Source organism: Muntiacus reevesi, chromosome 7 (assembly GCF_963930625.1).
Source record: "Muntiacus reevesi chromosome 7, mMunRee1.1, whole genome shotgun sequence".
Taxonomy (NCBI): domain Eukaryota; kingdom Metazoa; phylum Chordata; class Mammalia; order Artiodactyla; family Cervidae; genus Muntiacus; species Muntiacus reevesi.
Genome location: NC_089255.1, coordinates 56,490,525 through 56,517,595, shown reverse-complemented (window position 1 = coordinate 56,517,595; position 27,071 = coordinate 56,490,525). Strand labels below are relative to the sequence as shown.

Sequence of the window (27,071 nt, the reverse complement as noted above, 5' to 3'; positions counted from 1 at the left end):
GAAACAGAGGACACACTCAACAGAGTAATTTGAGGGAATGTAAATAAAGATCCTATTTGCAGAGTTGTAGGGAGGGTGTGAGGAGTACGACGAGGCAGAAATCTGACACCAGCCACACAGGGACCCTTCATCACCCCCAGGCCTCAGGTCAGCAAGACAGGGGTGGGGGCAGCCCTAGAGAAGGCTTACTGGTGGGCCATGTTGCCTTCTGCGCCAACCTCCCTCCAGTTTCCTGCAAATGCCTCCTGTTGGCCAAACAAGTCAGAAAGCAAGGGAGCCTGATGATGCCGTGTAATTACATCATCTTCCTAGGGCACAGAGCAGTCGGGAGTGAATGGGGAGGGGAGGAGCAAACAAGATATCCAGAAAAATTATCTGGTAAAATGGAAGGCCATGAATAAGGGAGTATATTAGTTTCCAATTGCTGCTGTCACAAATGCAGGAGCCTAAAACAGCATACGTTTATTATGGCATTGCTTAGGAGGTGGGAAGTCCAAAGCAGGTTTCACTGGGTTAAAATCAGCATGTCAGTAGGGCTGAATTTCTTTCTGAAGACTCTGGGGAGAATTAATTCCCAGACCTTATCCAGCTTCTAGAGCTGCACACATTTCTTGGCTCTTGGCCCCTTCCTCTATCTTCAGAGCCAGCAATTGCATCACTCTGTCCCTCTGCTTCTGTCATCAATCTCATTCTCTGACTCTTCTACTTCCTCTCCCATCTTTTAAGAGCCTTTGTGTTTACAGTGGGCCCACCCAGATAATCCAGGATAGCTTCCCTAGTTTGCAATCTTTGATTTAATCACACCCAGTCCTTTTTGCCATGTAAAGTAACATCCCAGATTCGGGGGATTAGCATGTGGGCATCTTTAGGGCACAATTATTCTGCTTACCACAGAGAGTGAATAAACCGTTTTGGTTGGATTGGAGGGCTCCCTTAGAAAAGTTATGAAGACAGAAAATACAAAGTGCAGATCAAAGCCAAATAGTGGGAGTTTAGGATGCTAGGTTGTGTAAATTTCATTCTGTAGACAAAAGGGAGCCATTGTAAGTCCTTAATCAGGGAAGTGACTTGTTTGCAGTGTGAAGAAAGATGATCTAACTATGGTACTCTGGTGGCTTAGAGGGAAGAATAGAATCCTTTAAAAATGCAATGAGGGTACTCCAGGTCCAAAGGAACAAAGATCTAAAACAAGACTGACAGAAAAGGATGATGTGAAAAGTATCATGCAGTAAGAATCCAGTGGAAGTGGTAACTAGTGAGACAAGGGTGGAAATGGAGGAAATTTAGCTGATCAGACTTTTGGAAGTGACTGGTAGATTCAGCTTCCCAAGTGGCTCAGTGGTAAAGAATCTGCCTGCCAGTTCAGGAGATGCGAGTTCAATCCCTGGGTAGGGAAGATCCCCTAAAGGAGGAAATGGCAACCCACTCCAGTATTCTTGCCTGGAGAATCCCACTGACAGAGGAGCCTGGCAGACTATAGTCCATAGGATCACAAAGAGTCGGACACAACTGAACGACTAAGCACGCACACGAACACATACCGCACGACTGGTAAATTAATGGTATGATCAAGAAAACCAAAACTAGTCTGTTTCAGGGGAAGATAAGAAGTTGGGGTATACTTGTAGAATTCTGGACCAGAACTACAAATAGAATCTTATCTAAGATACCATCAGTCATAAAATATACCAATATTTTACATAGCACTGTAAAGAAAAATTCTGCCAATTATTGTCTTTATTTTTTTCATCATTTGTCTACATCGCACAGCATGTGGGATCTTTTTCCCTCCACCCCACCCCCCATCAGGGATCAAACTTGCATGCCCTGCATTGGAAGCATGAAGTCTTAACCACTGGACTGCTAGGGGAGTGCCCACGCTATCAGTTAAAATGTGACCCTTCTTGGAATTCCCTGGTGGTCCAGTGGTTAGGACTTGGTTCTTTAACTGTCGAGACCTGGCTTCAGTCGCTGGCCAGGGAACTAAGATCCTGAAAGGCATGAAGCATTACCAAAAAGAAAAGTGACCCTTCTTAAAAATATATTTTTTACTTTATTGAAGAGCTGTTCTAGATTTACACATAGTTTTTTGAATTGACATTCAACAAATTGCACAGATTTGAAGCAAAATTTGATAAGTTTTGACAAATGCATACACCTGTGAAGCCATCATGACAAACTCACCAAATTTCCTCATGCCCCTTCATACTCCTCTTCCCCTCCCTACCTCTCTTCCATCCCTAAGCAACTACTGATATGCTTGCTGTCATATAGATCAGTTTACATTTTCTAGAATTGTAGACAAATTGAACCATGCCACATACATTCTTTTTGGTCTGGCTTCTTTCATTCAGTATAATTGTTTTGAGATTCATCTATGTTGTTGTGTGTATCAATAGTTCATTACTTTTTATTTCTGAGAGATTCTGTTGACTTAAAAAATATTTACAACCTAAAAGTTGAGAGTTATGTTATATTCAGTGGGAATTTTTAGGATGTCAAGCCTGGGAGACAGCATCTCAAGTAATCCTGAGAGACCACTTTGAGGAGGCTAATGGGGGTGGCAGGTTATATAGAAGTTTTGCAACAAAGGGCAAATAGTCTGAACATCAAAAGATTATTGTTAATTAAAGGGAAACCAAATATCTCAAATTAAGGAACTTAGTGGTTTTCTATGTATGGGAAGATGCAGGAGTCTGGGCTCATTGAAATCATTCCTTTGATATGTACCTCACCTCTCTGGAGCCAGTATCCTGTGTTTTCACATCCGGGCTTTCCTCAAGGCTTACTGTAGAGTGTGACTGTGGTCTGATGGCTGCTAGATGGCAGGTATTCTTTCCTTCCTGAGTTCCTTCAGGGCTCAGCATTGATGGTAGCTGCAATCACTGATGACTGTGAGATCCTTTGTTTACTGATATGGCAGGAAATATTCTACTTCTCAGTTCCATTAGGTGGATGTACAATTTGTTTATCTACTCACCTACTAGTGATCATTCAGGTTGTTTATGGTTTTGGCTATTACAAATAAAACTTCTACGAATACGCATAGTTTTTTTTAAAAAATCATATATCACCTCTGTGCATACATAAAAAGGGAAAATGGAAATGAATTGGTTAATAGTCTTAAAGCTTCTTCATGTTCAGATTCCAACTTTCTGAATCACTGGTCTTTTCCACACAATATCTCCTCTGTGCCAGGAAGAGTGGTAATTTTTTAAAATTTAAATAAATGGTAAATTATTTAAATTAAATTTTATAAACCTGTAAAAGACCTAAAAGCCTTTGATGTTGGCTCTTGAACCTTATGTTAAGTTTTAAAAGAGTGTTTCACTCTTCTGAAAAGTCCCTGGGACATTTTACAAATCCCTGACACCCCTTTTGCTAGTTTCAAAGCTGTTGCTTTTCATATTTATGTATATATAGGCATGGCAGATATGACTTCTTGACCACTGCTAGGTCACGAGTAACTGTAGGACCATTGGTTGTGGGATAGTCCTCAATTTCCAAGTGTTAAATTTGAGAAACTGTGTGTCTTAGAATCTATTCGATAGGGTAGTTGAACCATTTCATTTGATAGCTAAGAACGTGGCAGGCTGAGATTCTTGTCCAGACTCACATAATTAGTGGTAGTTGGGACCAGAAAACAGTGTATACAGTCCGGTTGGTTTCTCTGACTTTAGTAGGATAGGGTTTTTCTGGTTTGTTTTAGTTTTGTTTTTTTACTGGAATATTGCAATTGAAGTTTAGAAGAAGGGAGGCTGATGGAAGGGAAAGGGAGTTACATTGCATATGGAAAAGACACCAAAATAGAAAACCACAAACTGGTACATGGTAAACAGTGGAAATAGAGAGGAACAATATTCCGATAGCTCTTAAGTGGCCCACCCACATCCAATCTCTTTCCATAACAACCTGTTTTTCATTCTTACCATTTGAATTACCTGATTGAAAATGAGTCTTCTCAGACCAACTCCTCTACTTGAAAAATGTGTAGTGACTCCCCGTCTGGAACAGAATACAGTCCAGATTTTGGCAAGACGTATAGGGAGGGCCCTTCACAGGTGTCCCCACCTTGTCTTTTATTGTTTCCTCTCCCCTCTGCTCCTCCCCTCTAGCCACACCAACCATTCACCAAGCATCATGTACTTTCTTTTTTGTTTTTCTTTGTTTTATTTTTGTCTTTTGGCCACACCTTGCAGCATATGGGATCTTCGTTTCCCAACCAGCTATCGAACCAGAGTCCCTGGCAGGCGAGGTGCAAGGTCTTAACCACTGAACCACCAGGGAGGTCCCTCATGTACTTTCTTATCCTGTACCTTAGTTTACGCTGTTGCCTTTCCCTGCATACATCATCCACCTTATGACCTTTGCCTTCAAGACTCAAGCACAAATTTTTTCACAGTTTCTACTCAACTCCCCCACCCCATCCTACTGTGTACATGATTCCTGTTGTAACACTTGTCGACAACCTCAAATGCACAACCTCAAAGCTGAGAATTGTGTTTTATTCAGTGGACTTTCTGAGGACTCAAACCTGGTCAGAAGTCTCTCAGATGACTCTGAGAGGTATGCTAGGAACCCTTATATATAGGATTTTTTGCTACAAAAACCAGGGAATCAGACCATCAAAAGATTACTATTAATTAATAAAAACCAAACATCTCAAGTTAATGAATGTAGCACTTTTTTATGTGTGGGCAGAGCTGCAAAAGACTGGGCTCACTGAAATCATTCCTTTGATATGCACCTTATCTAGGGCCGGTATTCTGTTCTTTCCTATCCTGAGTCCCCTCAGGGTGCACCGTTGGGCTGGATGCAGTGGCTGAAGGCTGTAACATGCTTTGCAGCCTATATATCAAAGGTTATATATCTATTGAAAAATGTATAGTTAACTCCCCATCTGGAACAGAATAAAGCCCTGGCTCTTTGGCAAGACGTACAGGGAAGACATCCTATACATATGTACATATATATACATATATATGTATATACGCACACACATATATGTATATATCACTGAGCTGTGATCTCCTTGGGCAAGGGGTCATATCTTATTTATCTGTGTATTCCTGTTTTTTAGAATCATGCCTGTCAAACAGTAAGTTTATGCAAGTTATTTATTGCCTTGAGAGATCTGCTTGATATTAATACTGCCAAAGGAGAAACACAGTCAGTAAAGCACATTGCTATTTCCTGAACACAGTATTATCTTTCTAGAGAAGATTGGTAAAGTTCCTCTGCCAGAAAGAAGGGATTGGAGAAAATTTTCATTTTGAGTGGAAGTTTAGGAGGGAGGTAGTATAAAAAGAGGAAGTTGAAAAAAGAATAGTCTAGGGGTACAAAGAATTACAGCTTCCCAGGTAGCACCAGGTGGTAAAGAACCTGCTTGCCAATGCAGGAGATATAAGAGATGTTGGTTAATGTATGACAAAACCCACTGGAAAATTAAAAAAAATTAAAAAAAAAAAAAAGAGATGTTGGTTCCCTGGAGGAGGACATGGCAACCCACTCCAGTATTCTTGCCTGGAGAATCCCATTGACAGAGGATCCTGGTGGGCTACGGTCCATGGGATCACAAAGAATCGGACACAACTGGAGTGACTTAGCATGCACAAAGAATTAGGGAGAATGGCTTTAGAAACAAAAAGAAAATGAGAATAGAAAGAGAATGGGAAGTGGAAAAAGAAGAAAAGAAGGGAGAAGAGTAGAGAGAGTAGCCAGAGTTTTAGACTCTGTCTTAGTTTACTTGCAGGGGAGTTTCTTGACAATGCTTTCTCACACTGATGGTTCAAACTCTCTTTCCTGAATGAGCCCCATTTTGTATTCTTCACATCACTCTCCCTTTGAAAAGACACAAGTCTGCTCCTTACAACTGCCTTACAATTACTGCATTGTTTTTCATTGTTGTTCTCTGTGGAAAGCTGAAGGAGGCAGAGTAATCTGATGGGAAGGCATTCACTCCACGGGGACTCCGCAGGCCTGACACATCCCAGCTCTGAGACCTCAAGCAAGGCGCTGAGTCGCTTGCGTAAACCATGCAACTCTGATTGGGGTTTGAACCTACGATCTTTTAACTGAAAGCACACACCTGGTCTCAGGACTTAATGAAGCTTGGGTTCTTGATGTCTCATTGCAGAACGAATTCAGTGAGAGACAAAGTTATAGGTTGCTGCTGCTGCTGCTCCTAAGTCACTCAGTTGTGTCTGACTCTTAGCGACCCCATGGACTGCAGCCTACCAGGCTTCTCTGTCCATGGGATTTTCCAGGCAAGAGTACTGGAGTGGGGTGCCATTGCCTTCTCCAGAGTTATAGTATGAAGTAGATTTATTTAGAAACACACTTCACAGACACAGTGTTGGCCATCCCGGGAGGCTAGAGCAGCACCAGGGCATGGGGTTGTCAGTTTTTATAGCAATGGGTAATTTCATTGGCTAATGTGGGGGTGGAGTGGGCAAGTGGCCCTTAGGAAGCATCACTATGAACAAAGCCAGTGGAGGTGATGGAATTCCAGTTGAGCTATTTCAAATCCTAAAAGATGATGCTGTGAAAGTGCTGCACTCAATATGCCAGCAAATTTGGAAAACTCAGCAGTGGCCACAGGACTGGAAAAGGTCAGTTTTCATTCCAATTCCAAAGAAAGGCAATGCCAAAGAATGCTCAAACTACGGCACAATTACACTCATCTCACATGCTAGCAAAGTGATGCTCAAAATTCTCCAAGCCAGGCTTCAACTGTGAAATTTCATGAACTGTGAAATTCCAGATGTTCAAACTGGTTTTAGAAAAGGCAGAGGAGCCAGAGATCAAATTGCCAACATCCACTAGGTCATCAAAAAAGCAAGAGAATTCCAGAAAAACATCTACTTCTGCTTTATTGACTACACCAAAGCCTTTGACTGTGTGGATCACAACAAACTGTGGAAAATTCTTAAAGAGATGGGAATACCAAACCACCTGACCTGCCTCCTGAGAAATCTGTATGCAAGTTAAGAAGAAACAGTTAAAACTGGACATGGAACAATAGATTGGTTCCAAATTCGGAAAGGAGTGGTCAAGGCTATATATTGTCACCCTGCTTATTTAACTTATATAAAGAGTGCATCATGAGAAATGCTGGATTGTTTGAAGCACAAACTGGAATCAAGATTGCCGGGAGAAATATCAATAACCTCAGATATGCAGATGATACCACCCTTATGGCAGACAGCAAAGAGGAACTAAAGAGCCTCTTGATGAAAGTGAAAGAGGAGAGTGAAAAAATTGGCTTAAAACTCAACCTTCAGAAAACCAAGATCATGGCATCAGGTCCCATTGCCTCGTGGCAAATAGATAGGGAAACAATGGAAACTGTGACAGACTTTATTTATTTCGGCTCCAAAATCACTGCAGATGGTGATTGAAGCCATGAAATTAAAAAAATCCAGTTCTGAAAGAGACACGTGCACCCCAATGTTCATCGCAGCACTGTTTATAATAGCCAGGACATGGACGCAACCTAGATGCCCATCAGCAGATGAATGGATAAGGAAGCTGTGGTACATATACACCATGGAATATTACTCAGCCGTTAAAAAGAATTCATTTGAATCAGTTCTAATGAGATGGATGAAACTGGAGCCCATTATACAGAGTGAAGTAAGCCAGAAAGATAAAGAACATTACAGTATACTAACACATATATACAGAATTTAGAAAGATGGTAACGATGGTCCTATATGCAGGGCAGAAGAAGAGGCGCAGAAGTACAGAACAGACTTTTGAACTCTGTGGGAGAAGGTGAGGGTGGGATGTTTCGAAAGAACAGCATGTATATTATCTGTGGTGAAACAGACCACCAGCCCAGGTGGGATGCATGAGTCAAGTGCTCAGGCCTGGTGGGCTGGGAAGACCCAGAGGAATCAGGTGGAGAGGGAGGTGGGATGGGGGAACGGGATGGGGAATACGTGTAACTCTATGGCTGATTCATATCAATGTATGACAAAACCCACTGAAAAATAAAAGATTAAAAAATAAATAAATAAATAAATAAAAAATGCTTGCTCCTTGGAAGAAAAGTTATGACCAACCTAGAGAGCATATTAAAAAGCAGAGACATTACTTTGCCAACAAAGGTCCATCTAGTCAAAGCTATGGTTTTTCCTTTAGTCATGTACGGGTGTGAGAATTGGACAATAAAGGAAGCTGAGCGCTGAAGAATTGATGCTTTTGAACTGTGGTGTTGGAGAAGACTCTTGAGAGTCCCTGGGACTGCAAGGAGATCCAATCAGTCCATCCTAAAGGAGATCAGCCCTGGGTGTTCATTGGAAGGACTGAAGTTGAAGCTGAAACGCCAATACTTTGGCCACCTGATGTGAAGAGCTGACTCATTTGAAAAAGACCTTGACGCTGGGAAATATTGAAGGCAGGAGGAGAAGGGGACGACAGAGGATGAGATGGTTGGATGGCATCACTGACTCAATGGACATGAGCTTGCTCAAACTCCAGGACATTGTGAAGGACAGAGAAGCCTGGCATGCTGCAGTCCATGGGGTCACAAAGAGTCGGACACAACTGAGCTACTGAACTGAAGCTGAAACTGAATGAGGGGGGAGGAGTATTCCAGCTATTTGGGAAAAAGGGTGGAGATTTCCAGGAAATGGGCCTCTGCCCACTTTTTGGCCTTTGCTGGTTGACCTCAGAACTGTCGTGGCTCCTGTGGGTGTGTCATTTAGATGCTAGTGTGTTACAGTGAGCATATAATAAGGCTCAATGTCTACTGGAAGTCACATCTTCTTCCACCTTGGACCTTGTTGGTTCTAACCAATTTTTGTCATGTCCTTTGGCTATGTCATTCTTTTAAAAGTTGTGCCCTTCCCCCTTGCCTCATGTCTCACTTGGGCCTCAAAATATTCATCTGTAAAATGTGATATCTATATCTCTCTGGGCTTCCTTTCCAGGTCATTGTAAAAATCTAAATAAGGGAGATAATATGTATGAAGCAGACAAGCTGTTCTATGGATGAAGATAATACTACTTATTTTGTTGACTATTTCATCCAGTGGAAAGACTCCATGGGCAGATAGCATAACTCTGTCTCCTGCTAATAAGTCCTATTTATCAAAAGGAGGTAACAGTCTTTCTTTCTTCTTATTAGTATTCTGAAGTCTCAGGAAGCTGGCACAGTTAAATGTTCATGGCTCATGAGAAAGTCATATAAGAAACCATGGCACTCCCTTTTCAAAAAGAGCTGGAGAAATACAAGAACATTGATGAAGATGAGCTTCTTGGCAAACTCTCAGAAGAGGAACTGAAACAGTTGGAAAATGTTCTTGATGACCTAGATCCCGAGGTTAGTGACCTGGAACTGAAGCAGGTGGTTAGTGATAAGGTGGGATGAATGATATAGCACGTCCTTAAACAATAGTATAGGAATCCCTGAGCTCCAAATGCAGATTCTATGTTCTTCCCTAATTGGTTCTGAGCCACTTACTTTTTCATAAACCATGGAGAACCTTAGTAGCCACATATTTGATATGGCAATTGCATTTCTCAAAAACCAGTTTAATGTAAATGTCAGAAAATATTTTCCATTGACTCCAAGAAGGACTAGACTGACTTACTTATGGAAAAAGAAAGGAAAAAGAAAGAGGAAACAAACATGACCGAGTTTCTTCTGAGTCATGTATTCTGCTGGGCCCAGAAGTCCTTGATTTAAATTATATTATCCCCATTTCATAAATAAGGGCACAGACCAAGAAAAGTAATTTATGTAAGATCCCATACTGGTAACCTGGTAAATGTCAGAGATGGTATTTAAGCCAAATCTTTAACCCCCAAAGCAGATATTTTTAATATCTCATTTCTTTAACATATATAAGCAAGTTAAAATCTTGGTGATCTCACAAAAATGGATAGATTAGAATAACTGTAACTGTAATATCAAATAAATTTAAATGGAGCATCTCATGTTTTTATGAGCTCTTAAAAAGGTAAATAGCTTGTTATAATGTTTGTTTAGCAAGCACTTTTTTCAGCCCTGCTAGTATTATCACAAACTTAGAGGCAGAGACATGTAAAATAGTGATTTTACTATAAATAAAAACATCCACTAAAATATTTATATGATATTCTATAATGCCAAATAATTTGGATATTGTTTTTACTTGAAAAAATGCAAGTATCTTTTTTTACTTTTTAAACTTAAAAGAAATATCTCTACGTTTAATCAAGCAGATATCAATAGCTATCATAATGATCACTTACCAGCTTGGATGTTTCCCAGGAGAGATTAGAAATGAGTGTGGGGACTTCCCTGGTGGTCCAGTGGTTAAGAATCCACCTTCCAATGCAAGGGAGACAGGTTCGATCCCTGGATGGGAAACTTAAGATCCCACATGACTCAGAAGAACTAAGCCCGAGTGCCACACCTAGAGAAGCCCACGAGACAATGAAGACCCAACACAGCCAAAAAAAAAGCTTTTTAAAATAAAAAAAAGCACTGGGAGCACTGCTGGACGGACCTAAGTGGGATCTATAAGGAAAGAGGCTGTAAAGAGTGGCTGGCCTTTTGCTACCTAGAAGGCAGCTGCAGCAGTCTGAGGCTGTTTCAGCCACGGGAGTTCTGCCTGAGCTCTTTGGAAACACCCTCATCAACACAGAATGTTAGAGTGAATAGGGCCTCAAGGATATGCCAGAGTTCCAGCCCTCATCTCTGCCAGGTGTGCTCTGCCCAAGTTCCCCCTACACGGCAGGGGTCAGGAAGGGAAACCACATCAGACACCCCCTTTCCTGCTCATTCCTCTGTCTTATCAGAGTGCACTGCTGCCAGCTGGATTTCGACAGAAAGACCAGACGCAGAAAGCAGCCACGGGCCCGTTTGACCGCGAGCACCTCCTTATGTACCTGGAGAAGGAGGCTTTGGAACAGAAAGACAGGGAAGACTTTGTGCCCTTCACCGGAGAAAAGAAAGGTAAGGACCTCAGGTGGAGTCTGATAACATAAGTACCCCATGTATTGTTGTGGCGGGTCGGGTGAGGGAACTGGCCTGAGAGTGGGAACTAAGCCTGAACTGAATTCAGTAGAGTTAGAAAGCATCGTGGCTGGTGGACATATGTGTGTGTACACATGTCCAGACCCACAGACCGTACACCACCAAGGGTGAGCCCTCCATGTCTCTACAAAGGACCCAATTTTGTTCCTTTTTATGGCTGCATAATATTCCATTGTATATAGTCCACATCTTCTTTATCTATTCATCTGCTGATGGATATTTAGGTGGAGTGAAGTAAGTCAGAAAGAGAAAAACAAGTATCATATATTAATACATACATAGAAAACTGGTATAAATGAACCTGTTTGCAAGGCAGGAATAGAGACAGACATAGAAAATGGACTTGTGGGCATGGACTGGGAGGGAGGTGGGATGAACTGGGATGTTGGGATTGACTATGTGCACTGCCATGCGTAAAGAGTGGGAACCTGCCGCATAGTACAGGGAGCTTAACTCGGTGCTCTGTGGTGACTTAGGTGGGTAGGATGAGGGGCAGGTTGGAGGAAGGGCAAAGAGGAAGGAGACATACATATGTACACATATAGCTAATTCACTTTATTGTACCATGTTGAACAGTGACTATACCCCGATTTTTAAAAAAAGAGTGAACATAACATAAACTGTAGATTTTGGGTGACAATGATGTCAGTGTAGGTTCAGCAGTTGTAACATGTATACACTGTGCTGTGGACTGTCATTAGAGGGGAGGTTGTGAATTAGGGACAGGGCAGACATGGGAACTGTCTATACTTTCCAATGCTAGCTGCTCCAAAAAATAAAGTCTACTAATTAAAAAAAAAAAGAACCATGGCAGAAGATGTAGGCTACAAATAGAGAACAGACTAGTGGTTACCAGAAGGGAAAGGAAGGGTGAGATAGAGGTATGGGATTAAGAAACACAAACTGCTATGTATAAAGTAAGTAACAGGGATGTATTGTACAGCACAGGAAAATATAAACATTCTCTTGTGATAACTTTAAATATAATTAATTTATAAAATATTGAATCACTCTGTTGTATACCTAAAACTGATATAATATTGTAAATTGATTATACTTCAATAAAAAATTAAAAAATACAGACTAATGTGCAGAGAAATTAAGGATCTGAACAGCAAGAACAACAAAAGAAGCTGCCAGTTCAAAAGAAAGAATATTGTCTTTATAAAAGTGTGAATCTGGCTTCTGAAACCCACACAGGTAACCATAATTTATTTAAAAAAAAAAAAAAAAGATCTGCTTAGCCAGGAAAAGTAATAATCTGCTTGAGTGAGGGGGCAGAAAAAGGAACTCATAAGCTAATTAACTGAATGTGCTGTGCTGTGCTAAACTGCTTCAGTCACGTCCGACTCTTTGCAACCCTACAGACAGTAGCCCTGTCTATACGGTCTATAGCCCTGTCTATATGGACAGGCTCCTCTGTCCACAGAATTCTCCAGGCAAGGATACTGGAGTGGGTTGCAGTACCCTCCTCCAGAGGATCTTCCCCACCCAGGGATCGAACCTGCATTCCTTAAGTCTCCTGCATTGGCAGCTGGGTTCTTTACCACTAGCACCACCTGGGAAGCCCAAAATGAACTGAATACTTAGAGTGTAATGGTATTCAAATTCGTTTCATTAAAAAAAAAAATTAAGCCCCAAAGAAGCAATTTTGGACGTGTAAAGTAGCATCAAGCACTGGCGTGTTCCTTTTAACTGAGGACTGTCCCAGTTGCAGGTGTCTCCCCCAGGTCTGCCTCTGTTATGTTAGATGCTTCCACTAGAGGCCAGTGCAGTTAATCATCTGTTCATCTAGCATCTACCAGCAACCTCCTGGCATCAGAGCCCTGTGCCAAGTGCTGGGACCACAGGGCAGACCCTGCCCTGCCCTCAGGGAACGTGTGGTCTAGTGAGAAACACTCTGATAGACCTGGAAGGGGCCTGAGGAGTAAGAGGATGTTCCTTCAGCAGGGAGTGAGCTCTGAACTAAGACAGGAAAATCCTCCTTCCTAGCTCCCCACCCTGAGCTCCCCTTTGGAGGAAAAGTGGCTACCAATCCCCTATCCAGGTTCCTCAGCTGTAAACAGTGACTTGGTCCCCAAAATATGACTGGAATCACTGATAACCTCATGGCATCCATATTCTTTTTAAAACACAGATCTGATCATGTCATTCCCTGCTTAATGTCTCAAACCTTTGCCATGGTGCTCAGAGTCATGGAGAGCTCACCTGGCCCACCTCTCTGACTGTATCTCTCCTCCCCTCACTAAGCTCAGCCCCACTGTCCTCACTCCATTCCCCAAACCTGCCAAGTTCTTTTCCCATCCCAAGGTCGTATTCTCTCTGACCTGCCTCCCCATTTTTTACCTCCTGAGAGTCCCAGCTTAAATGTCAGGGCCTTCAGCTTTTCCTGACCTCTCTGTCTAAAACACACTCCTTCTATCACAACATCCATCTATTGCTCTCATCACACTGTGACAGGATTCATCCCATTGTTTACTTACTTCCAGTTTTGTGTGTTTGTCACATGAATCTGAGACCCACAGTGGGACTGTGTCTCTCTTGCATCCTGGCACAGAAACTGGCCTGGGGCAGGCACTGGACAACATGGATTGGAATGAATGCCATCTCTGAGCTTCCATGCTGTGGCCACGGGGGCGGGAGTTACCAGCTCCTTGGCTGCTGCCTTCCCTATGCAGCATCATGGCTGCTCTGAACCACGTGCATCCAATGCCTCGTGAACCACTGATGATGTCATTTTATTAAGAAAGTAAGGTTGGGCAGTGACAAATTGGGCTAATAACCAAGGTTTGCAGTAGAAACATGGAGCTGTTTCTATGGCAGCATGGTTGTGATTAGACTAATTGTGAAGGAAAAAATAAATTGTAATGTCAACTCTTCAATAAAAAGCCAATTAACTTGCAGTATTAGGGTAGTGAGAGAATAACAAGAGGAAAGCTGTCGTCTTCTGTTCTTGGAGCAGAGGTCTTGGGAGCAGCTATGGTGAATTAGCTCCTGATCCAGATTAATCTGCAGGTGGTTCCTAGGGGGTTGGGCGTCCAGGAGCAGTCAGAGTAATAAATAGGGGTCCAGACGGGGTGAACAGCTGCACAGGGGAGCTTAGGAGAAGCCACATGATTGGGTTAAAGGAGCAGAGAGTAAGTTTTCCAGAAAGAGTGTAAGGATCAGAGTGAGGTGTGCACAGGGCCCCAGGAAGACCACCAATGACCCAGGAGCAGTGGGAGGCTGTCGTGAGTGTTCCAGGAGAAGAGCCAGCCAGCCTCAGTGCAGAATGCTGGGTGCCCTGGGCCCTCAACTTCCTGGGCTACATTATTCATTTAGAACTTGTCTTCCGGTTGGACCCCAAGAATGGATGTGCAGGAGCAGTTATCCTGAATACTGATAGTTGGCCCACCTGCACACCTAGTGTTCAAAGTAATCCTGAACGGTACCAGGAATTAGGAACTCATAAATCCTGTTTTGACTCTGGATCCAAGATCATGACATCAGGAAGAAAATGCTTCAGGCTGCAGATACTGTGTAAGAGTCTGGGAAGAGCCTCAGTGTCTGAGATTATTGATTGATTGATTGATTGATTTTGTTTGTTTGTTTCCTTTTCTGTACTCTGGCCATTCTCCAATTTTGTGTCCCAGTGAGTTCCCCTTTTTTCCTGGGAAACATGGCAGCTTATGTGATGGTCAGTGCTAGAGCCCTTGTGGCCAGGATATTCCAGAGTGATCACAGCAGTGGTACATCGTCGGAGTCCCCAGCTCTGCCTGGCACCTGTTTATGTATCCTGCCATTTGAAGGTCTGGTAAACCAGCAGGAAGTATGCAGCCCTGTGACCAGGGCAGTCTCCTGGAGAGTTTTCATGAGGGAGTCCCTGATGTGGGTTTTGATCCTTTCCTTTCCCATGAAGCGCTCAGAGGTAGGCCTCTGCCACCATTGGCAATCCATGTTGTCTCAGATTAATAATGATTAATAACAAGGAGACATGGAAAGAGCTTGGGTCCCAATTGGCTGAAACCAGAGCCAGTCTGTTCTAAGGTGAAGAAAAGGCAAAGCAATAGAGGGGTGAGTCTTTGGAAAACTCCAACAATCAGAATGGAGAAGGTCAATTTCAAAGATCATGCCTAGAGACTTCCCTGGTGGTCCAGTAGCTAAGATTCCATGCTTCCAATGCAGGGGGTGCAAGTTCAATCCCTGGTTAAGGAACTAAGAACTCACATGCTATATGGTGAAAAAAAGAAAACATGCCAAGGGGTGGAGCAACTCCAACCAAGAGAGAAGCCAAGAGTCAAAGCCAGAAGGAATTGAAAAAGAGTGTGAGTAGTCCTGGAGTATCCCATGGTGGCTCTGGAATAGCCTGGATTTATCTCTATGAGCCATCACACATGTGGGATATGGATGTGTTGGCCTGCCTGGAAATTAGGAGCAGGTCACTTGTCATCTTCCCAGCTCTCTGATCATCAGTCTAGAGGTTTGGGCTGGGCAGGCAATGGGGTGCTATAGATTTCAGTATATTCAGAAGTGAATGGGGGACAAAGTAAGTGGAATCATACTGACTGGATAAAGTGGAAGATGGTTTCAGAGAATGCATACGTGGGAAGCACAGAGCCTTGCTGATCAGAACTCTGCATCTCTAAATATGACAACTCTGATTTTTCCTTTTAAGTCAGGCTGACTTTGATGTGCTCTAGAAAGATGGTGTGTCCCCAGGTCACTATATCAAGCAACCCCTAGATATAGCACCCTGGTTGCCTACAATTGCAGTTGGTAGAAGGAGATCTCAATGAGGGAGATTACCAGTTTGTTCCCCAGGGAACCCCTAGGACTGTTTGGATGTATCCGCCTGCCATATGCAGTATCCAAGGCAGAAACACGAAGAGAAGTCCATGTGCCATTTTTATAAATATTAAATGCTAACAAACTGTTAAAATATGTGCTATCTTCCTATCTAGACCAATATTCTTAGACTTCCAAGAGTTCCACAGAGGGTTATGGGTCCATCCTGCACTGCCAGGGCCTCAAGCACCACGGCTGACACTCCAGCCTACCTATCCAGGCTTCGTCCATACTCACTCACAGACAGCCTCCCTTTGGCCTAGGGGTACACACCCCAGCAGTGTGACCTGCCTTCAGAAAGATGGACATGAGGAAGGACTCATGCAGGCGGGCTCAGGGCTGTTTGGCAGGGAATCTCGGGGGCAGGTGCCTGGGGAATAGTCTAGCAGGTGGCCTGTATTCTGTCCCTGTGGCCCGTCCATCAGTGGGGTGCAGGCAGTGGGGAGGGGCATGCAGCCAGAAGAGAGCAGAGTTGGGCCCTCTAGAGCGCGGGGCCCATGGCAGGGCCCCTCTTGCCCAGGGCTCAGGGCAGAGCTGCCTGTGATAGGGATCAGAAGCTACTGTCTCCCTCTCCACCTCCTCAGGTCTCTGTTGCAGAATGCAGGATTCCTCCTCTGCCTCCCTTCCCTCTAGTAGTAGATTAGTGACATTGGCATCATCTCAGAAATTAAGGAATCCTGGTTAGACCTGCATTGGTTTAATGCTTCAGCTCTTAATGACCAGAGCGGCACGTTCTCTGGTTAGTTCACTTCCCCTATAACAAGGCAGCACTACACAATGATGTTTTTGTTTTTCTTCTGATTTAAAGGGAGAGTCTTTATTCCCAAAGAAAAGCCCATAGAAACTCGTAAAGAAGAAAAGGTGACCCTGGACCCAGAACTGGAAGAAGCTTTGGCCAGTGCCTCCGACACTGAACTCTATGATCTTGCAGGTTAGTCCTCAGCTCTGAGAAGCTTTTCTGTCCAGCTCTGTGACCTCCAGACATGCACTGACCCCCTGGAAGCAGCCTCTGAGGACCTGTGTCCCTGTTGATTGTTACTGTGATACCAGGTTGACTTCAACCATTAGGCAGCTAAGAGACTAGATGCAGATCACCTAAGCTCTCTGAGCAAACATTTCACCGTATCTCAGTTATAAAATGTAAAATCATATTTCAGCTGTAAAGTACCCACAGTAATGCCTACCCTACAAAATCCAAGAGTTACTGTGAGAAATCAAAGAGAAGAAATATGAAGGAGTGTTGAGAATTTAAACAATAAGATAACAGTCCTCAGGCCTTCAAAAGAGCTTCACATTTGGCATTTTATCATCATAAAATTTCCATTTCCAACACAAAATTTCTTGTTCTTTCCCACAGTCACTGTTTTTGATTCCCACTTAGAGTTCTGTTAACCTAACCATGGAGCAGAACCCATTTTACTGTTATATTTCCCCAGTAAAGTAGATCCATATTCAGTCCAGTCTGCTCATGTCTTCTAGTTTTCTTAACAATAGCAACAGTATAATAATAATTATTATTATATGTGAATTGTGAATTGGTTATACATACAGATAGAAAAAACTCAGGGAAGGGATAGTTAGGGAATTTGGGATCAAATGTACACATTGCTATTTTTAGAATGGATAATCAACAAGGACCTACTGTGTAGCACAGGGAACTCAGTGTTATGTGGCAGTCTGAATGGGAGAGGAGTTTGGGGGGAAAACGGATATATGTGTATGTGTGACTAAGTCACTCTGCTGTGCATTGCACCTGAAACTATCACAACATTGTTAATTGGCTATACTCCAATATAAAGTAAAAAATAAAAAAGGAAAAACCCCCAAAGTACAAAATAATATGTTATGAATTATATAAGCTTCCTCCCATTTCTTGTATTTCCTGTGAAAAAGATTCCATGCATATATCAGTGTATTTGTATACTAATTGGATGGAAATTTGCATTACTAGGGTCATTAGGTTCCCACAGGATAGAGGTGTTTTGAAAAACAGTCCACAGCTTTGCCAAGAATTTTCACATTGTTATTCCATTGGAAGACATGAGTAATAATAATCTCCTTCCTCCCAGGAGAACCAACTCTGCCTTATTCTAAAATTAAAACTTGACAAGGGGAGTGAAATTATGATCATAAGTTGCTTAGTGAATATGGGGCCCAAAGCAAGATATGCTTGTTGGATGGTCTCAGTGTCCTGTGTTTATTCTCCCTAGACAATGCCAAAAACACAGTGACAAATTCTTATTTACTTAACAAGAATTTGTAAAGCACGTAGAACAGAGTGTCACACATAGGAAGTCACGTAACCCTTGTGATAGGTAAAGTGTGATGATTATCCCTGTTTTACAGGTGGGGAAATTGAGGCTCAGTGGCGTTCAACAACTTCTCAAGCCATACAGATAGTACGTAATAGAGTCAGGATCTAAACTCAGGCTGACTGCTCCTGACTGCCACTCTCAAACCCCATACTCTCTGGCTCTGAACATGTACCCTTTGTTGGCTATACGGGCTGTCCTTCTAGAGTATAGTTTACAGCAGATGAGGAGCTCAGAGGTGGGCCCCTGCCGCCATTGGCAAATTATTCTGGAATCCTTCCCCAGTAGACCTCCTGGAATTTCTCACCTGGAGTTTCATGAACGAAGGGAAAGCCGGGTGGGCAGTGGCAGTTAGTGCCTGCTCCGAGTTCAGTTATGGCCAGTGCTGTCTCCTGCATACTGTACTGCCCTCTGGTGCAACTTCTGTGTAGTACAGGAGACTCAAAATCAGCCTGCTTACCTGACCTTTTATTGCTGACATCTCTTATTTCCCACCCTGGGATGCTCTGGAAGGGAAAAGAACCACTCTTTTTGGTACTGAGAGATGAAAGCAATGGGGAGGCTTACACTGAAAGAGGACCATGATCCTTCAGCCCTTTGTCTCCAGAAAAACTACATACTATAGTCTATATAATGTTAGAGCTTAAAATATCATTAGACTCAGTCCCACTTTCAAATGTTACAGATGAGAAAACATAAGGGATGAATCTACTTAACTGGGAGATCTAAGCAGATTTTAAATTTGGAGACAACTAGACCATTGTCCCTCAGATCCTACACAATTCCACATATATAGATGTATAAAGATGTGAAGAATGCTAGTGATCTTAGGAGGAGGGATTAAAAAAAAAGCTTATTTAATACTATACATGTGTCACACACTTTGCAAGGCAAGTGAGGGAAAATTAATAATGTGGACATCTTAATAAGCTTTCTCAAACTTAAGTTTTATTCACAGGTTATTTTTGCTTTTCAGCTGTTCTTGGAGTACACAATTTGCTCAACAATCCCAAGTTTGATGAAGAAACGACCAACGCGAAAGGCGGCAAAGGGCCTGTGAGAAGTAAGTTGACATGAAATCTGTGGTTTTATGAAACCTGGGAGCCTCCGGGTGGTTGCTGGTAGGAAAAAGGCTTGTTGACTGGGCCGCTGGGAAGTCTGGAATTCTTTTAGGCGTTGAAGGTGGGTTTTGTCAGTTCACCCAGGATAACTGGGCTGTGAGCAATCAGATCAGAATAGAGGAGCCTGCACTGGGAGCTCTGTCTGGGAGTGTGACTAGTACCGATCAGTGTGTGCTGCCCAGAACACACTCCTGGTGAAAGTGAAAGTCACTCAGTCATGTCTGACTCTTTGCAACCCCATGGACTATACAGTCCCTGGAATTCTCTAGGCCAGAATACTAGAGTGGGTAGCCTGTCCCTTCTCCAGGGGATCTTCCCAACCCAGGGTTCGAACCCAGGTCTTCCATGTTGCAGGCGGATTCTTTACCAGCTGAGCCACAAGGGAAGCCCAAGAATACTGGAGTGGGTAGCCTATCCCTTCAGCAGCAGATCTTCCCAACCCAGGAATCGAACCAGGATCTCCTGCATTGCAGGCGAATTCTCTCCTGATAGGTTCAGTCAAAGGAGGAAATGACAGAGAAAAAGGTTTGCTTAGTCAGCACAGAAAGGAGAGTTTTATGTCATAACGACGCTTTAATTAGCTACAGTATCTTAGCTAAGTTTTACTTCTCTATTCGAGAAGCATCTTTTTGTCTTAATTATGGATGTTTGTGATTGTTTCTGTTGTTTAGTCACCAAGTCGTGTCTGACTCTTTGCAACTCCATGGACTGCAGCGTGCCAGGCTTCCCTGTCTTCCAGAGTTTGCTCAAACTCATGTCCATTGAGTCGGCAATGCCATCCAATCGTTTCATCCTCTGTTGCCCTCTTTTCTTCTTGCCCTCAATCTTTCCCCGCATCAGGTTCTTTTCCAATGAGTCAGCTCTTCGTATCAAGTGGTCAAAGTATTGGAGCTTCAGCTTCAGCATCAGTCCTTCCAAAGAATATTCAACGTTGATTTTCTGTAGTATTTTAGATAAATTTCCTTCTCTATTTGAGTGCCTCTTTGTCTCAATAACGGATGTTTGTCATTAGAATTTGAGTACCTACTTCCCCCAGAGAGCATGAAAGACACACTGGTGTGGATTTGCCACAGAACATTCCAGACCACTCTCTTCTTTGTCATCATTTTCTGGAGAAGTGTATCCTTCATTAGCCTCTCTCACTTACTCATTCATCGGTCATTTACTAAATATTTACTGTGTCAGGAATGTTCTAGGCTTTGGTACAAAGGTAAAAAAGATGGTGCCTGACCAAAGGAACTTATCTATGTGTGGGAAGGACAGATCAATAACCAAATAATTTCAGTATAGTGTGATCCAGCTGTTATGAAAACTCACAGAAGATCACAGCTTTTCTTAATAAAATTACACTTTATTCTCTCTGATGGTGACTTTGGCAATGCTTTCTAGTCTCAGCAATGTGTCTGTCAACAACCATTTATACTGGGTAATTTACCCAGACAGTGAGCAACATTCCTTTTATTTTCCTTCTGGTTTCTTATGCATGCAAATGAAAAATATTCATCCTTTAATCTCAATACCAAAATGTAAGATTCTGACAACATGTTTGCTATGAAAAAAAAAGTCTGGTGCATAGCCTACTGGGCTTTTATACATACACATACACACATATCATTAACTTTTTAAAATACTATTTTTTAGAGTAGTTTTGTGCTCACTGCAAAACTGAGAGAAAGGTACAGAGATATGCTGTTCCATAGGCACAACCTCTCCGCTTAGCACAGAGTGGTACATTTGTTACAATTCATGAACCTACATTGACACATCATGGTCACTCTGAGCCCAAAGTTTACAACAGGGCTTACTCCTGGATTTGTACATTCTGTGGGTTTGCACAAATGTGTAATGACATGTTTCCACTACTGTAGTTTCAGGCAGAGTGGATTCACTGTCTGAAGCTTCTCTATGCTCTGCCTGTTCATCTCTCCTTCCCCACTAACCTCTGGCAACCGCTGATCTTTTAACTGTATCCATCATTATGTCTTTTCCAGAATGTCATATAGTTGGAATCATACAGTATGTAGCCTATTCAGACTGGTTTCTTTCACTTAGTAATATGCATTTAAGGTTCCTCTGTGTCTTTTCAAGATTTGGTAGAGCTTTTCTTTTTTTTATTGAGAGTAACATTTGATGTACAATATTTTATAAGTTATAGGTATACAGCATAGTGATTCACAGTTTTTAAAGGTTATACTCCATTAATAGTTATTATATATTATTATGGAGTTGGCTATATTCCCTATGTTATATAATATATCCCTATAGTTTATTTTATTCATAAGAATTGGTACTTCTTAATTCTCTATTAAGAGAATTCTTAATTCTATGTCTTGCTCCACCTTCTTTTCCTCTCCCCACTGGTAACCACCAGTTAGTTCCCTGTGTCTGTGAGTTTATTTCCTTTTTGCTATGTTCACTATTTGTGTTTTTAAGATTCACATATAAGTGACATCTTAAAGTAGTTGTCTTTCTCTGTCTGACTTATTTCACTTAGCATACTACCTTCCAAGTTAATCCATGCTGTTGTAAATGGTAAAATTTCATTCTTTATCATGGTTGAGTAGTAGCCCATATTTGTTTGTACATATGGGTGTATATTATCCATTCATCTGTTGATATATGTTTAGGCTGCTTTCATATCTTGGCAATTGTAAATAATACTTCTGTGAACATGGGGATGCATGTGACTTTTCAAATTAGTGTTTTTGCTTATTTTAGATATATGCCCAGGAGTGGAATTGCTAAATCATGTGGCAGTGATAGATCATTTCTTTTTAACACTGAATAAAGTTCCATTATTTGGATATACCACAGTTTATCAGATCACCTTCAGTAGAAGGACATCTTAGTTGCTTCCAAATTTTGGAAATTAAGAATAAAGCTGCTACAAATATCCATGTTCAGATTTTGGACATAAATTTTAAACTCCTTTGGGTAAACATCAAGGAGCATAAGTGCTGAATCTTGTGGTAAGATGTCTGGTTTTTAATTCCATGAGCAATGAATGAGAATTTCTGTTGCTCCACATCCTCACCAGCATTTGGTTTTGCCAGTGTTCCAGATTTTGGTCATTCTAATAGGTGTGTAGTGGTGTGTCACTATTTTAATTTGCATTTCCCTGATAACATATGATGTGGAGCATCTTTTCATATGCTTATTTTTCATTTGTATATCTTCTTTGGTGAGATATCTCTTAACTTTTTTGGCTTATTTTAAAAGTCATGTCATTTCCTTATCATTGAGTTTTAAGAATTCTTTGTATATATTGGATAAGTGCTTTACCATATTTGTCTTTTTTCTGATTTTTTTAATGAATCAAAGATTTTGAAAATTATATAATGTTTTACAAATTGCAAAAGTTTCACACAGTTCAGTTCAGTCACTCAGTCATGTCCAACTTTTTGCAAGCCCATGGACTGCAGCATGCCAGGCTTCCCTGTCCATCACCAACTTCCAGAGTTTACTCAAACTCATGTCCATTGAGTTGGTGATGCCATCCAACCATCTCATCCTCTGTCGTCCCCTTCTCCTTCTGTCTTCAATCTTTCCCAGCCTCAGGGTCTTTCCCAATAAGTAACTTCTTTGCATCAGGTGGTCAAAGTATTGGAACTTCAGCTTCAGCATCAGTCCTTCCAATGAATATTCAGGATTGATTTCTTTTAGGATTGACTGGTTTGATCTCCTTGCAGCCCAAGGGACTCTCAAGAGCCTTCTCCAACACCACAGTTCAAAAGCATCAATTCTTCGGCTTCTTTATAGTCCAACTCTCACATCCATACATGACTACTGGAAAAACCATAGCTTTGACTAGATGGACCTTTGTTGGCGAAATAATGTCTCTGCTTTTTAGTATGCGGTCTAGGTTGGTCATAGTTTTTCTTCTGAAGAGCAAGCATCTTTTAATTTCATGGCTTCAGTTACCATCTGCAGTGATTTTGGAGCCCAAAAAATAAAGTCTGTCACTGTTTCCGTTGTTCCCCCATCTATTTCCCATGAAGTGATGGAACCAGATGCCATGATCTTAGTTTTCTGAATGTTGTGCTTTAAGCCAGCTTTTCCACTTTCCTCTTTCACTTTCATCAAGAGGCTCTTTAGTTCCTCTTCGCTTTCAGCCATAAGGGTGGTATCATCTGCATATCTGAGGTTATTTATGTTTCTGCTGGCAATCTTGATTCCAGCTTGTGCTTCATCCAGCCCAGCATTCCACATGATGTACTCTGCATATAAGTTAAATAAACAGGGAGACAACATACAGCCTTGATGTACTCACACACATGATTTCAAATAATCCCATAATAACCCTTTTTTTCACTATACCCATATAGTGTCTCTCCCTCCTCCTTCTCCCCACTGGTAACCACTAGTTTTTTCTCTATATCTGCGAGTCTATCAGATGTGTCTTTTGCAAATATTTTCTCCCAGTGTGTGCTTTATCTCCCCATTGCTCTTGAGAGTATTTTCTGTAGAGTAAAAATGTTTAATTTTAATGCGGGTCAGTTTATCAATTCTTCCTTTTAAGGATTATGCCTTTAGGACTGTATCTAAAACTTCATCTTCAAACCCAAGGTCATCTAGATTTTATCCTATGTTATCTCCTAGGAGTTCTATAGTTTTGCATTTAAATTTAGGTCTGTGATCTGTTTTGAGTTAATTTTTGTGAAGAGTGTAAGGTCTCTGTGTGCATACTAAGTCACTTCAGTCGTGTTCAACTCATTGCAACCTTATGGAAGGTAGCCTGCCAAGCTTCTCTGTTCATGCAATTCTCCAGCAAGAATACTGGAGTGGGTATTTTTAAGAATTTATTAATTGGCCTTGGTAAATAAAATTGGTGTACTATTTACGTATTAGCCAAATCAACCAAGTGATTTACACCGTCTGAGATAACACAGCACTGTTACTGTCATACTGTGTATTCTCATAGTACTGGACCAATATAATAAGCTTTACATAAATCTTTAGAAAGCTATTTCTATGAAGTAAAATTACATCTTTAACCAAATTTCTCTTAATTCTTTCCTTGGAGTTCTTTTTATTAACCATTCTGGGTTTTGAATATTCAAGAACATGCCCTGTGTAATGTAATAGAACATGTATGAAATTCAACTTGCAAATTTATTATAACACAGAAAATGCTGTTGTTTTTATATAGATCATAGAATAATTTCTGCATGTTTCAAAATACTTCGTTTTGCCGTTCCATATAGTAATTAAGATATTGGCAATATAGGAATCAAATATGGTTCATATGACATCATTGAGCTTCCAATTCTCACACTGTAGAAAAACAGTGTCCCCTTACATCACATATATGTCTGGTGTGTGTCTGTATGTTTATGTTAAATCTGTTTCCATATCCTAGTAATTAAAGGGGAAGGAGCACCTTTGTAAATTTTGCCTTGGACAGACCTTGGCCTTCTTGCCTTGATTTTACAGTCTGTTAATGGGATAACATCAGAAATAAATGTATATGTCTCTCCTTTTAAAAAAAAAAAAAAAAGAATACTGGAGTGGGTTGCCATGCCCTCCTCCAGGGGATCTTCCCAACCCATGGATTGAACCAGCTCTTACATCTGCATTGGCAGGTGGGTTCTTTACCACTAGCACCACCTGGGAAGCCCATAAGGTCTGTATCTAGATTCTTTTATTTTTTCTTTCATGTAGATGTCCAGTTGTTCCAGCACCATTTGTTGAAAAGACTACTTTTTTCTCCACTATATTACCTTTGCTGCTTTGTCAAAGATCAACTGATTGTATCTATGTGGGTCTGTTTGTGGACTCTGTATTCTGTTCCACTGATCTATTTGTATATTTTCACCAATATCACTATCTTCCTTCCTATAGCTTTAAGTCTTCTTGAAGTTTAATTGCTGGATTTGTTTTTCTCTTTAAATATTGTTTTGGCTATTCTGTGTATTTTTCCTCTTTATATAAACTTTATAATCATTTTTTAATATCTGCAAAATAAATTTCTGAGATTTTGATTGGGATTGCATTGCATTTGGGAAGAACTGACATCTTGACAACACTGAATATTTCTGTATGTGGAATATCTCTCCTTCCTAACAATATATGAAGATGCCTTTTCCTCCACATTGTTGCTGACTCTGAATATTATCTTTTTACATTTTTTGACAAATCAAATGGTATCTCATTTTTAAATTTCTCAGAATTTAATTACTTTTTATATTTTTTTAGTTGACTGATACAGAATCCTCTGATCATTAGCTGTTCATTTTCCACTGGGTTATCTTACTGCCTTGTAGAAGCTCTGTGTATATTGAGATATGAACCCTTTGTGTATTATATACATTGCAAACATTTTCTGTTAACTCCTTTTGAGAATTCTTCCACTTCTTCTTTTCTATTCCTTTCTCTTCCTATACAATCCTCAAAATTAAAGCTCCAAGATGAAAATCAGAAGATGGGCTAGAGGAGAGTTGGGTTTGGGAAATAAAGGAACTCATTTTTGTGAATCTTAGTTTCTTTGGTTTGGTTATTATAGTTTGAAAGAGGTCCATATGGAGCAGCTATAACTACCTGTGGATATTCTTTTAGGAGTTTGAGTTTGCTGTAGAGCCTCCTGCACTTTTGGCTCCATGGAGCATCAACCACTGGGACTTCTCATTGCAGCTGAAAACACCAACCTGGGAGGCTGTAACTCAGAGCCACACCATTCCTCTGCTTGCTGAGTTGAGAATAAGCTTACTGTCACTGATATTAGAATATTATTGGAATCACCACATATGAAAAGAAGGTCATTTGGGGGAAGTTGTCTCTGATTTTTATGGGAGAGACCTTACATTTTATTTTTAAAATTAAAACTTGTGTCTTAGATGTGGTCAAAGGTGAAAAGGTCAAGCCAGTATTTGAGGAACCACCAAATCCCACAAATGTGGAAGTAAGTCTACAGCAGATGAAAGCCAATGATCCCAGTTTGCAAGAAGTCAACCTCAACAATATTAAGGTATTTCAAATGATTGTTGTCAGTCACTTGATTTATCATTCAGTCAGAAAACTTACTGGAGATGACTGCCTGCCTTTACACATGTTCTAAATCCTCTATAGTCACTGATTTCGAGGCAAAATATCCTATTCAGAAGGAGTGGATTTATTTGCTCAATGCTATGTTGCATCCTGGATAGGAAGGGAGTTTGGGGGAGAAAAAATACATGTGTATGTATTGCTAAGTACCTTTGCTGTCCACCTAAAACTATCACAGCATTGTTAATTGGCTATTCTCTAATATATAAAACAAAAAGTTAAAAAATAATAATAAAATACATTTTTAAAATAAACTGAAGAAGTAGGTTTAAAAAAAGAGTCATTTCTAGAATTCTGAAAAGAATTACAGTACTTGTGTTAAACAAGTGTTATTAGTTATCTACTACTGAGTAACAAATTACCCCGAAACTTAGAGGCTTGAAACAACAAAGTTTATTATTTCACATAGTTTCTGAGTGTCAGGAATCTGAGAGTGACTTGTCCGGGTAGTTGTGGCTCAGGATCTCAGATGAGGCTGTAGTAAAGCTGTCAGCCAGAGCTGCAGTCATCTCAAGGCTTGACCAGGGCTTGGGGCTCCATTTGCAAGACGGCACACTCATGTGACTGTCGGCAGGAGGCCTCAGTTTCCTCAGCACGTGGACCTCTCAATAGGGCTGCCAATGTATCTTCACGTAATGACAGCTTGCATCCCCCAGAGCAAATGACCCACGAGAAAGAGAGAGTAAACTGAAAGCCACAATGTCTTTTATGGCCTATTCTCTGAAGTCACTTCTGCTTTGACAA

The 27,071-nt window shown here is 41.2% G+C and overlaps 1 protein-coding gene across 1 annotated transcript in view; it reads left to right on the top strand.

Annotated features, from left to right (window-relative positions):
* The window catches only part of TMOD2 (tropomodulin 2), a 60,768-nt gene that overhangs the window by 7,713 nt on the left and 25,984 nt on the right, over positions 1 to 27,071 (top strand). Inside the window, exons 2-6 of the mRNA XM_065940276.1 lie at positions 9,134 to 9,328; positions 10,792 to 10,948; positions 16,662 to 16,784; positions 19,142 to 19,228; positions 26,120 to 26,250. Coding sequence (XP_065796348.1) covers positions 9,203 to 9,328; positions 10,792 to 10,948; positions 16,662 to 16,784; positions 19,142 to 19,228; positions 26,120 to 26,250 — 624 coding nt within the window. The 5' untranslated portion in view covers positions 9,134 to 9,202. The remainder of the gene's footprint in view (positions 1 to 9,133; positions 9,329 to 10,791; positions 10,949 to 16,661; positions 16,785 to 19,141; positions 19,229 to 26,119; positions 26,251 to 27,071) is intronic.